The sequence below is a fragment of the Arctopsyche grandis genome, chromosome 9 (assembly GCF_051622035.1).
Source record: "Arctopsyche grandis isolate Sample6627 chromosome 9, ASM5162203v2, whole genome shotgun sequence".
Classification (NCBI taxonomy): Eukaryota; Metazoa; Arthropoda; class Insecta; order Trichoptera; family Hydropsychidae; genus Arctopsyche; species Arctopsyche grandis.
In genome coordinates this window covers 29,522,696-29,536,884 of record NC_135363.1, presented here as the reverse complement: position 1 = coordinate 29,536,884, position 14,189 = coordinate 29,522,696, and the positions used below count along the sequence as shown (strand labels likewise).

General features: G+C 31.4%; 4 protein-coding genes across 4 annotated transcripts in view; 1 reads left to right on the top strand and 3 right to left on the bottom strand.

Moving 5' to 3' along the window:
- Nucleotides 1–14,189, bottom strand: part of LOC143916694 (uncharacterized) — a 577,487-nt gene that overhangs the window by 418,476 nt on the left and 144,822 nt on the right. The window lies entirely within an intron of this gene.
- Nucleotides 1–14,189, top strand: part of LOC143916695 (NHL repeat-containing protein 2) — a 501,476-nt gene that overhangs the window by 454,638 nt on the left and 32,649 nt on the right. The window lies entirely within an intron of this gene.
- LOC143916703 (uncharacterized) lies at nt 2,833–6,724 on the bottom strand. Its single transcript, XM_077437905.1, has 12 exons — nt 6,572–6,724; nt 6,404–6,480; nt 6,170–6,328; nt 5,927–6,078; nt 5,637–5,847; nt 5,377–5,539; nt 5,150–5,278; nt 4,664–4,731; nt 4,213–4,594; nt 3,926–4,136; nt 3,592–3,778; nt 2,833–3,244 (listed from the first exon to the last, which is right to left on the bottom strand). The coding sequence occupies exons 1-9, from the start codon at nt 6,708–6,710 to the stop codon at nt 4,331–4,333; spliced, it is 1,362 nt and encodes a 453-aa protein (XP_077294031.1). The 5' UTR covers nt 6,711–6,724; the 3' UTR covers nt 2,833–3,244; nt 3,592–3,778; nt 3,926–4,136; nt 4,213–4,330.
- On the bottom strand, nt 12,668–13,833 carry LOC143916705 (uncharacterized). The gene is made up of 4 exons (XM_077437909.1): nt 13,688–13,833; nt 13,401–13,611; nt 13,024–13,210; nt 12,668–12,847 (listed from the first exon to the last, which is right to left on the bottom strand). Exons 1-4 carry the CDS (start codon nt 13,789–13,791, stop codon nt 12,738–12,740), a joined length of 612 nt encoding a protein of 203 aa, XP_077294035.1. The 5' UTR covers nt 13,792–13,833; the 3' UTR covers nt 12,668–12,737.

The window sequence follows — 14,189 nt, the reverse complement described above, 5'->3', positions numbered from 1 at the left end:
AACAAAAATATGACGTTAAAACTAATGCACTTCGTATGTACATACTAACATATTATACAAACATACATGTACACATCACGTAGGCATGGCTAAAATATATAATTTATATGGGTAGTAAATTCACAAGAAATATTATTGTTGCGTATATATTAATTGGGACACTAAAAATAATTTATGAAGATTTTTTCAATAATCTTTTTTTTCTCTGTCCTGTCCATTATATCGACCCAATATTTATTCAATACATTTAATTCAACGTATTTCACTTTATTCGTACCTAATTAAAATTCTAAATGTTGAACTTCCATTATATGTTTATCTTGATTTTGATTTAATCGCGTTCATCAATTCACTAATAACTATAGTAACATAATCATTAATAACCATACTAACACACTTGTGTAGCCTCGGTGATCACAAAAAAATGTCTATACCCTTCAGTTATAAACACAGAATATGTACCTAAACATAATCTGCTTTTGATCATCGACTGGAGAGTCTTTAATTAATATTATGTATTAGATGTATTATTAGCATTTATAAGAATTGTAAATAGGTTTTTGAACTCCTTTTCTTATTATGCTGTACATTGACATTAGAAGAATATAATACTATGATTACTTACAAAATTAAATTGAAATTTTAATACAAAAAATGATCAGTAGATCAGTGGCTAATAAAATGGAAATAAGATGAATTGTGATCATAATTTAGTAATAATAAAAAGCATTTAAAAATCAAAAAAAAAATTCGGGTATGACCAACCCATGACTTTATCTATGTATTTGAGGAATATAAGAAGGTTATAAAACAAAATTCGATATTGAACTAATAACTATGATAGCGATACAAATTGAGAGCAAATATATGGAAACTTGCACAAGACAAAAGTTCTACTTTCGGTTGTCGGATTTTGTTAAATTTTTTTTTTATTATTTAAAATCAGTATAAATATTATACACATTAAATATCAAGAGGATAAAAATAATTTAAAAGGTAAAAATAAAATAATGAAATATTGTTTTAAAAAAAAATACTACTTCTGGATTACGAATTCTGACCAAAACGTTAGCAATTCTAAATTAATATATAAAGAATACAAATCTAAATTTTCAGCTTAATACGTCTAGGGGTGTGGACAGGATCCAGGCGACAACATTTTTGACCTTTCTAAAAGGAGAAAATCCCACTTCCGGTTTATTAAATGTTGTGATTTTTTTTACTATCATCACATTACTAGAAGAATTATACTTGATTTTTTTCGTGAAGATCACACATGTATACGGGGTCGAAAAAAATTGTGGAAGAAAAATTGAACAAGAGTAAACTACCACTTCCGGTTGAGGGATGCTTTCCAAATTTTATACATTACATGGTATTATGTTTAAACTTTTAGATATGAAATTTCAGTTCAATAAACAAAAATGTTTCTGAGAAAAACATAAAAATCCTCGATTCTCTAGAGTAAAAGTACTACTTCGGGTTCAAATAAAAATATTTAAAAAATATAAGATTATAAAAATTATTATTTCTATTATATGTAAAAAAGATTTAATCCGATTAAGTTAGTGGTTTGGAAGATAATTGAATCCAAAAACTTAAAAAAAGAGGACACCTATAAGCGGAGGTACCATTTCCGGTCAACTTAAAAATTTACGTCGTGTCGATAAGAATTTCAGTGACTGATACTAAGTTTCGGTTCGATAGGACTAACGGTGTTCAAAAAATCCCCAAAAAACACAGACACACACACACAAACACACATTTTTTGTAGATAATGAAAACGTGATCAGTAATCGATTCTGAGTTCGTATCAGTCAAAATCTCGAGTTCGAATTTTCGCATGATCACAAAACTTCATCTATTGTTACTACGTACATTCATAGATAAAGTAAAAACCCAAAACAACATTTAAAATCGTTATCAACAAGTAAATTTGAGCATCTTTAAACATATTTGTTAATAAGATCATTAATTTCGTGCACTTGTTGTGTGCGACAATCTATTAAAACTTTGAAATAACTGCGAAAAATGCCTCGATAGCCATCTAACTTCACAAATGGGTCGAAATTAAACAAAATCACTCTTCATAACATTGGATAATTCTTAAAATAAGAATGTGCAACATCTGATTAGTGTTATAAAACCATTGTGATGTTTTAGTACACAGCTTCCCAAACTATGTTCCGTGGAACACTGGTGTTCCACGAAAATTTGGAATGGCTTTATACACTGCAACACATTTACATATGTACATACATAAACATCTTTGACTTCTTATTGAAAGCGAGTGGTGGTTAAATTTCACTGATGTTTACTATGTACGTGACGTGAAGTATTTACTATGTATAAATTTTGTATAATATTGTATAACTAAAAGTGTTACTATATTAAATTATATCTATTGATAAAAAATTACAATTTGGATTCAATTTAATAATTTTAATTGTTTTTGTCACTTGAATATTTGAATAAATTAAATTTTCAAGGAGATGAAGAAGTTTCCAAAGATTATGGGAAGCGTATTGAGTGAAACGACTGAATTGTTAAGACACGACTATTTAATGTGATGGGCGGGAAGGAAGTGAAATAGTAACGGACAAAGATTGCCGAGTTGGTCCTAACTCGTAGCATGGTGACACATTATTTTTAGAATACCTACTTAACTTGAAAACAGCTCTTGCAATATTTTCCAGTTTAGTGCTTTTATTTTTGTAATTCGAGGTAATTCAGATTAATATCATTATACATGATATAATTCAGATTAATATAAAATAAAATATGGACATATGTTAGAAGGTATATACATATGACACATTTTAAAACTCGATTTAAATATAAATCCATTGGGTTTCAAATAGTATATTTCATTCCAATTTTACAACATAATCACATTTTAACTTTATCTATATATATACATAGTAACAATATACAAAGTTTTGTTTTGAAATAATTCATCGAGGCCAACAATAGCATTCGATTGATCTTGTTTGGATTTATTTCACTCAACGATGTGGTTTCAGAGTTGTACTCAAAATCATTCGTTTTACCTGAAAAATTGACATATTTTTTTGATAAACACGTATGTACATATCGTTGTACGTACGTAGTAACAATAGAAGTTTTGTTTTAAATTAATTCATCGAAGCCAACAACAGCATTGGAGAGGTTCGATTGATCTTGTTTGGATTTAGTTCACTCAGTGATGTGGTTTCGGGGTTGAACTCATAATTATTCTTATAATCTGAAAAATAACATATTTTTTTGACAAACACTTATTAGTTCTGATAACTGAAAAATATATATATATATATATATATATATATATATATATATATATATATATATATATATATATATATATATATAATATATATATATATATATATATATATATATATATATATATATATATATATATATATATATATATATATATATATATATATATATATATATATATATATATATATATATGTTTATATAATTCAATTTTTAACATCGATGCTATGATGATAAAGGTTTATTAAAAAATTAAAACGTTAAATTATATACAATGGTATTTTATAATTATAAGATTCATACACTTACTGCCATAAATAATTATTTTATTGTTGAAAGCAACTGCACTGTTCCACGTAGTATATTCTAATGTATTGCTGATGTTTGTCCACTTCTGGGTATCTAAGTTCAATATTTCTCCGTCATTATTCTGATTGCTAATACTCATGGTCCAAGCACCACCGAGAGCGAATAGGCTTCCATCTATGAAGACGATCTAAAATGCAACAAAAAAATAAATACATATGTACTCTCACGTTAAATTTTTTATGCAAACTTGTTCGAAAATATGAACGAAAATTTAAGCTATTTTTCTGTGTAATCATTTTTATACTCATTAATAGAAATAAATTTGCATACTCACAGAAAATTTGTATCGTTCGATCTCCATCGGTGTTCCTAAAGTCCACTGATTTAGCTTTGGATCGTAAATTTCCAAAGATTTTAAATTATCAAATTTATCATCAACTCCCCCAGCCGCATACATTTTTCCATCCCAAACATCAACGGCGTGATAGTAACGCTTGATCTCCATTGGTGCCATAAAGGTCCAACTATCTGCCTTTGGGTCGTATCTGTGTGAGTGAATTCAAACGAAAACGCTTTTGTAACATCACTATTATACTATATTCAAAAATGAAATGGTTAAACCTTTCGAGTGTATTATAAATTGTGCCATTGTCTCCAATTCCTCCACAAACATATATAAAATCGTCAATTTGGGCTACACCCATATTTCCCTTCTTTTCCTCCATTGGAGCGAGTTTTGTTATTTTCTTTGTAGCCAAATCGAAGGACATGACCTGAAATTAACATGTTTAAAAATAATTAAGAAATTAATATTGTATTTAAGTAAATACGAAACCAGTAATACGTCTTTTAAATAATAATGGTTATTAAGTATTCCTCCAAATATTAATAATTTTCCGTGTGACACGATTGCTCGATAACCGTCAGTAGCGTTTAACTCAATTTTTTCTAAAACGATCCACAAATCTTTTGATGATTGGTAAAATTCAACTGCACAAATATTCTAAAATGATAAATTAATTAATGATAAATTACTTTTGCAAAATATAATTGAATCGTATCAAAATCTCACTGATTCTGGATCGGATGGTCCAAGAGCTAGTATCGTAGTTGAGTAGTCCGTTATTATTTTTTTATTTTCTGGTGGTGTTGGAAAATCAAAATAAGATGTGTATATTAAATAACTTATTCATATAAAGAAAAAAATAAAAAATTGAATAGTTGGTATAGTAGATATTTGTACATATGAGTTGGTATATTATTTGAAAGTGCGGAGGTCCAATTTTCACTTCCAAAAACACTATTTCTGTTTGACTTAATTCATAATATGTTAATTCGATATTCGATATCAGAATCTTAGAAAAGCAGAATAAACACATAACAAGCCACCAGTGTTTTTAAATATTATAAAACTTAAAACATTTTATTAAATGTTTAATGTGCGAGATATGCGGGATATTTCTCGAAATGAAATACAGGGGACTTAAGCCACTTTCAATTGTAACTCATATTTTACTTATCATACTATACGTTCGTATGTATGTACATATATGCATACCTGACTGAAAGACTGATACTAGAGCTTTTGGCACCAAGAAAAATATTGGAGATGAACGTGATATTTTTCTGCGATTTATCTCCCTCAATTGGTTAGTTTCCAGGTTCAATTCATAATTTTGATACATATCTGAAATAATATAAAACATTCAATAATAGCCCTAAAATAAACTTGAAAAGATTATTTCAAATATTTCATCACCGATTTAATATTAGGTCAGAACTTACCTCCAGAAATAATTATATTTTTGTTGAAAACAATGGCACCCGTCCACGTTGGATCCTCAATGGTGTTAGTAATATTTGACCACTTCTCAGTACTGAGATCAAGTCGCTCTCCTGGAACATCATTTCCACCGATTGCAAATAGCTCTCCATCATGGAATAAAATCTAAATATGTGAAATTCGATATATTATTGCGGACATATTATTTTGATAAATTTTATGACATTTATAGTGTTCCATTAAATAAACTGGTATATCTTACTGAAAATGAATATCTAGAAAATTGCATTGGTATTCCAGCTGACCAGCTATTCGACTTTGGATCGTAAATATCAATTGAATTCAAATTTTCATAATTCTGATTAACTCCTCCAGCCACATACATTTTTCCTTCCCATGTACTAACAGCATGATGATATCGTTTCGAAGGCATCGGAGCCATAACAGCCCAAGAATCTGATGCTGGATCGTACCTGAAATCAAACGAAAAAAACATGAACTATTTTGTATTTTTTTGTGAAATCTTACGGACGAATAACTATTTAATGTCACCTCTCAACTACATCGTATATTACTAAGTCATCCCGCGTACCACCAGAAACGTAATAATATCCGTCGATTTCAGTGACTCCCGCATCTGCCCTCTTTTGCCCCATCGGTGCTAGATAAGATGATGTTTTTGATGCTATATCGAAAGCCACGACCTATAATTTAGAAAATCAAAACTTCAATTTGAACGATTTCTGGAAGAAAAGTGATATATGTTTGTCTGAACATTATGAATCGAGTACCTACCTCATCCAAAAATTCAGGATAATCTATTTCTCCCCCAAATAATATGAGTTTTCCATTGGATAAAAATGGCGTATAACCACTTTTGGCTTTCAATTTAACTTCTGCCAAAATTGACCATGAATCTTGCAAAGGGTTGTAAACTTCTACCTTACACACATCCTGAAATAATATTAATATCCAAATGAAATTTTTAATTTATAATTACGTATTTTATTAATTACATCATAGTCTTACAGATTTTGGATCGGTCGGTCCAACGGCTATCAAGGTGAATGGATAGTCCAATTCAAAATTTTCTTCCTTTGCTTCTTCTAGAAATGTTAAAAAAGGATCAAAGAAAAGTTTAAAGGTGTTTTTCAATTTAAAAAGATATATCATTTTTGAATATGATAAAATACTAGCCTGCATCGGACTGTGCAAAGGCCAAAATAGTCAGCAACGAAAAAATAAACAAATATTTGTAATCGACCATCGTGTCGGGAAAAACTATTTCTCTACACGATGAAAGGTTAATGGCGTTATTTAAAGTTGCCAAATTCATTTTATATTTTTCTTTAATCTTTTTTTCTGTATGTCGGTGTAAAAGGTTATCAAAAATTCAAGATCGCAGTTCATGGACAAAAAATGTTTTAGCCATATTTACCTATACATCAACATTCTTTCTAATTTTTACTTTATCTATGTTTTTATTTTTATTGTGTGTGCGTATTATCATCGTATCTGTGCAGTATATTTTCGGTAGGAAAAAAAGTGTACAAATAGGCACTGTACGTATTCATTTGTGCATTAATTAATGACTTCGTCATAAAGGGCATTCATGCAGCAAAATGTTTTTCAAAAATAATTCAAGTCAACTAATTTTTGTACAATTTAAAACACAACGCTTATAGATTTGACTTTAACTAAATTATGACGTAAAATTTTATGAACTTCGTAAGTAAATATGTTCATATATACATGTACACATGACGTAGGAATGGCATAAATATATCTTTAGTATGGGTAGTAAATGTACATATAACAAATATTACTGTTGCGTTTATAATAATTTGGACACTAAGAATAATGAAAAAAATTAAAATGAACATTTGGATAATTTATGAAGATTTTTTCAATAATCTTTTTTTCTTCTATCGACCCAATATTTAATCAACACATACATATAACTCAACGTATTTTACTCTATTCGTACTAATTTAATATTTTAAATGTTAATTAGGTACGAACTTCCATTGTATATCCTGATTTTGATTTAATCGCGTTCATCAAACTGAAACTGAAAGGTTCCATAAATATGTAGTATAACTAAAACATCCTCCAATTGATCTGAATTATTTAGTCATTTTATGATTTATTATTCACTGTCGTATTTGGTCATATATTAGTTTTTATTATTTTCTTTTTCATTTGTTTGTCCATATGTACTAGATATATTATGTATGTATTTCACTCGTCTCTCGACGCTCCGTGAGAACGGACGTGCCGAAGACGTACTCTCTGTGCGAGCGCTCATAATACAGCGATACGCCATACCGTCAAAAAACCCACACCTTTTAACATACACCAGAAACACCCCCCACAAAACGAACACCAAACGAACACATGTTGGCACCATGCGAGGATCCAACCTGAAAAAGGAATGGAAGATGACGTCTGGTGTCAATCCATCCCGAAGTTTTTTAAAATCTTCAATACTTTTACGATTGTATCTTGACATTATTTTGACGCAATGTAAGTCAGTGTGAAGTCTTTTATAAACTTCTTGAACGACTCGATCATGCTGCCGTGAGTGCCAGTAGCTGTCATGATGATGGCGGGATTCCAGAAGCGGTGGAAGAATCCCGCCCATCATCATGACAGCTACTGGCACTCACGGCAGCATGATCGAGTCGATCAAGAAGTTTATAAAAGACTTCACAATGACTTACATTGGTCAAAATAATGTCAAGATACAATGTAAAAGTATTGAAGATTTTAAAAAACTTCGGGATGGATTGACACCAGACCGACAATTCCATACCTTTTTAAGGAAGTAGGAAAAGGAAATAAAAAGTGTCGTACGTGGCTTTCCGAAATTGCCGGAAGCTGATATTAAAGATGACACCATCAGACAGGGATTCCCTGTAACCAAAGTCATACAGATGAAGACGAAGGAGCCTAGGAGCAACGCCACCGAGCTATACTTGGTGTTCTTCGAGCCATCGGTATCGGCAAAGAAGATTAAAGAAATCCGGTACATCTGTTACACAAAGGTCAGTGTCGTTAAATATACTAGTAAATCACAAAATATTACTCAATGTTTCAGATGCCAAGAATATGGACACGCTGCGAAAAACTGCAATCGGCAGGCCAAGTGCGTCAAATGTGCCGGCACTCACCTCACCGCACAATGCAATCAAGGAATAGTTACCCCTGCTGTCTGCTCAGGCTGTTCAGGACCTCACCCAGCTAACTTCAAAGACTGTCCAAAAAGACAGAGCTATCTGAAAATGCTGGAATCGAGGAAGAATCGAGCATCAATTGTCAAAGCCAACCCTTGGAAACTCCCAGTGGCGCAGCCACAAAATATCCCGGTCGTTAACGATCATAACTTCCCAAAGTTACCGACCATTAAAACTCCTTCACCAAATATCCCTAAAAAACCCCACCAACCAACCAATCCCAACATTCAACCAACAACAGACCTAACTTCCATGGCGTCTATGACGAAGATGTTGAAGATCCTCCAGGAGATTCGTGCCAAGGCCAGCGGTTGCACCGACAAACTAGAGCTGGCACTCATGCTTGTCGAATATCTTGATGTCTTTGATTAACGGGAGGCGACTGAACATTCTAGCTTGGAATGCTCGTGGACTTAAGAATAAGATTGACGAACTAGAGTCGGCGATCGGTGAGTACTGTGTTGACATAGTTTTAATCTCCGAGACCTTCTTAAAACCTCATATCCGTATTAACCTACCTAACTTTAACTGCTATCGCGAAGACCGAGAACAGCATGGAGGGGGAGTTGCCATTTTTATAAAATCGTCAATTAAACATTGTCGCGTAATAACCCCGCCACTAAAAAATTTAGAACTAACCGCCATCGAACTAACAATTAACAACACCCGTCACATAGTAGCATCCGCTTACAATCCTCCCCAAAAACGATTATTGGCATCCGATCTTAACAAAATATTTAACATTGGTAGTTCGGTAGTGGTAGCTGGTGACTTTAATGCCAAACATCCGTTATGGAGTTGCGTAAACACTGACCAACAAGGCACAACTCTTTTTAAATACATTCAACTAACAGATACAATCTTACTTCATCCGGATACATACACACACTATCCCACAAATAACTCACAACCATCCACAATAGATCTTGTCCTCGTCAAGAACTGCCCAAAAATATCGACACCAAATGCCCTTCAAACCCTGTCGTCTGATCATCTCCCGATAATCTTCTCAATCGACGGGAAACCCGAGGAAATCATCAAGCATAGTTGGGATTACGGGAGAGCATCACAAAAACTCCCACTAACAGTACTAAAAATATAAAATTGGTGCATCCGTGTGAAATCCAAAATATAATACGTAATTTAAAAAATAAAAAGGCACCTGGGCGAGATTCAATAGATAACATCACAATCAAACAACTTCCATTTAAAGCTTTAGTCTTACTATCTAAAATATTCAACGCATGTTTACTCACCGGGTATTTCCCAGAATACTGGAAAACAGCCAACGTAATTCCCATACTTAAGCCCGATAAAAGCTCAAAAAACCCGGCCAATTATCGACCCATTAGCTTACTTTGCACGCTTTCAAAAATTCTGGAAAAAATAATCTACACACGTTTACTTAAAGTCGTAAATAAGAAATTAATAAATGAACAATTTGGATTTCGCACTGGACATTCCACGACCCAACAACTAACAAGACTAACTGAACACGTGACGAAGAACTTTAATATGAAGAGAAGTACCGAAATGGTATGTCTCGACATAGAAAAGGCCTTCGACACGGTTTGGCACGATGGACTCATTCATAAGCTCCTTATTAACAAAATACCAAACTACCTAATTCTCATCATCAAATCGTACTTAACTCGTAGAAAGCTAGTGGTTAGCGTAAATAATGAATTATCGTCTCCAAAAATAATCGCAGCTGGCGTTCCGCAGGGGAGCTTGCTTGGCCCACTCTTGTTCTCCATATATATAAATGACATACCTATTCCAAAAAACTGTCACATAGCCCTATATGCAGATGATACAGCTTGCTTCACAAGTAGCAAAAAACCAGACACTATTCTTAAAAATCTTGAATTTGCAATTAAAACAATGACTGAACACTTCACTAAGGGGAAAATTCAAATTAATCAAACCAAAACAGACGCCATATTCTTTAGTGTTAGAATACATAAGCCAAGTTCAGATCTGAAAATCCCCTCTGGAGAAAGTCTGAAATGGCAGTCAGTAATAAAATATTTAGGAGTAACGTTTGATAAAAGAATGAGATGGGCACCTTACATTGAGGCAGCGAAATGCAAGGCGATGCGGGGTATATCCTCAATATATCCAATATTTAACCGCCATAGTTCTTTATCAACGCTAAATAAAATAAAATTATATCGCGCGCTCATATTACCATTATTAACCTATGCTTCACCTGTATGGAATAACGCCTCGAATACTAACCTTTCCAAGCTCCAAGTAATACAAAATAAATCCCTTAAAATAATTTATAATACACCCATATATACTAACCTGAAAAAACTGCATGCTATATATAATATTCCGTTTGTTACAGACATTACTAACAAACTAACCAGTAGATTCTATGAAAGAATCACTAATAACCATACTAACACACTTGTGAAGAGTCTCGGTGATTACAATAAAATGTCTATACCCTTCATGTATAAACACAGATTACCTAAACACAATCTGCTTTAGGTCATCGACTTTAGATAGTCTTTAATTAATATTATGTATTAGATGTATTATGAACATAAGGATTGTAAATAGGTTTTTGAGCTCTTTTTCCTATTATGCTTTAGATTAACATTAGAATAATATAATACTGTGATTACTAACCAAATTAAATTAAAATTGTAAAATAGAAAATGATCAGTAGATCAGTAGCTATTAAAATAGATATAAAATGTTTTGTGAACATAATTTCGTAATAATAAAAAGCATTTAAAAATCAAAAATCAATGTATGTATTTGGTAAAATTTTATAATTGGGCTCGGCTGTTATCGTGTTATATTTATTATTGATTTTTATGAATTTCTACATCTGTTGCCTGTTAATTTTTCAGTAAATAAATGACTGTGTGAAAAGGTACATAAATAAATCAGTAAATGCTTGAATCGAATCATTCTTTACCTTCTCAGCAACTACAATGTACATACATATAAATTTAAGATCATGATATTGTTTATGCATATTTACGATCATATTTTTGTCACTAGTTGGTATTAAATTATTAGGTATATTGGAATATCAGTCGGTCCAATTAATCTTTTACATATTTAAAATCTTCAGCTCTGCTTCTTCAGGAAATCGTATTTATATATGTATAACCACAGAGCAATTGGATGATCTTAAAATCGCAGTTGTATTTATATCACTGCCATTTAATAATAATAGTTATGTTTTTACATCTTCATTCCAATAAACTATCTCACCTAAATATTGAGATCTTAGTTTATTAATTTATGCTTTTGAAAATTGAGTGGCCTTTTAAATGCACATATGTATATTGCTCCATTGAAAATATTTCTACATTGATGAAAGTTCACCCAAAACATCATTCAAAATGTTTATCAAAATGTAAATTTGAGAATTTTTAAGCATTTTTAAGGATATTTATTATATTGGGACATTTATTTCGTGCACTTGGTCTGTGCAATAATCTATTAAAACTTTGAAATAACTGCGAAAAATGCCTCGATAGCCCTCAAACTACACAAATGGGTCGAAATTAAACAAAATCACTCTCATAACTTTGGATAATTCTTCAAATTAAGAATCTGACTCTCATCTGATGAGAGTCAAAAAACCATTGTGATGTTTTGTGCAGAGTTTCCCGAACTTAATACGCTGCAACACATTTACATAAACATCTTTTACTTCATATGTAAATCGAGTGATGGTCAAACTTCACTGATGTTTATGACGTCAAGTATTTACTATGTACAACTTTTGTATAATAGTGTACATACAAATAAAAGTTTTACTTAACGAACAAACATGGCGAAGTTGGTCTCAACTCGAAGCATGGTGACACAGTATTTTTAGAATACCTACTTAATCGCTCTTGCAATATTCTTGATTTTATTTTTGTAATTCGAGATAATTCAGATTAACGTTTGGCTTTCATGATATATGAAATTGAAATATTTTAACCGATAAGAATAATAGAGAAATACATACATATGTATTACATAAGTACGTCTATGTATGCATTTGACACTTTATCAAATTCGATTTAAATAAAAATCCAATGGGTTTCAAAGAGTATATTTACTTTATCTATGTATGTACGTAGTTACAATAGATGAAGTTTTGTTTTTAATTAATTCTTTGAAGCCAACAATAGCATTGGAGACGATCGTTCGATTTTGTTTGGATTTATTTTAATCAACGATGTGGTTTCGGGGTTGTACTCATAATTATTCCTCTTATCTGAAAAATTGACATATTTTTTTGACAAATACTTATTAGTTCTGATAACTGAGAAATATATGTATATGTATATACATTTCAATTGATAACATCGATACTATCGATGATAAAGGGTTCTAAAAAAATTAAAACGTTAAATTATATGCGATGGTATGTTAAAATTATAGGATACTTACTGCCATAAATAATTATTTTATTGTTGAAAGCAACTGCACTCCGCCACGCAGTATATTCTAATGTATTGCTGATGATCGTCCACTTCTGGGTATCCAAGTCCAATATTTCTCCGTCATTATTCTGATTGCCATAAGTCATGTTCCAAGTACCTCCCATAGCGAATAGGCTTCCACCTAAAAAGACGATCTAAAATAAAAAAAAAAAACAAATACACACATTCTCACATTAAATTTTTTAAACCCAATTTTTCGAAAATATGAAAAAAAATTTTAACTTTTGTCATTTCTATACTCTTTTTTAGAAATAAATTTTATAACTGAATACGTTTTGAATAAAAATAGTGATCAAACAAAAAAAAAATGATATTTATACTCACGGAAAATTTGTAACGTTCGATCTCCATCGGTGTTCCTAAAGTCCACTGATTTAGCTTTGGATCGTAAATTTCCAAAGATTTAAAAAAATCGAATTTATAATCAACTCCCCCAGCCGCATACATTTTTCCATCCCAAACATCAACGGCGTGAAAGTAACGCTTGTTCTCCATTGGTGCCATAAAGGTCCAACTATCTGCTTTCGGGTCGTATCTGTGTGAGTGAAATCAAACGAAAACGCTTTTGTAACATCACTATTATAATATATTCAATAATAAAATGGTTTAACCTTTTGAGTGTGTTATAAACTATGTTATTCTCTCCAATTCCTCCACAAACATATATAAAATCGCCAATTTGGGCTACACCCATATTTCCCTTCTTTTCTTCCATTGGAGCGAGTTTTGTTATTTTCTTTGTAGCCAAATCGAAAGACATGACCTGAAATTACCAATTTCAAAAATAATTAAGAAATTCATATTGTAGTTAAAATAAAACAAAACCAGTAAAACCTCATTTAATTTTTCATCGAAATTTAGTATTTATGTTATGTATTTAATTTAAAAAGAATTATCATTTTTGAATATTATCAAATACTCACCTGTATCGGAATGTGCAAAGGCTATAATAGCCAGCATCGTAAAAATAAACAAATATTTGTAATCGATCATCCTGTCCGGAAAAAAATATTTCTCCAGGCGATAAACGGTCAGTGGTGTAATTTAATGTTGCCAAATTCATTTTATAATTTTCTGTAATCTTATTTATGTATGTCGGTGTAAAAGGTTATC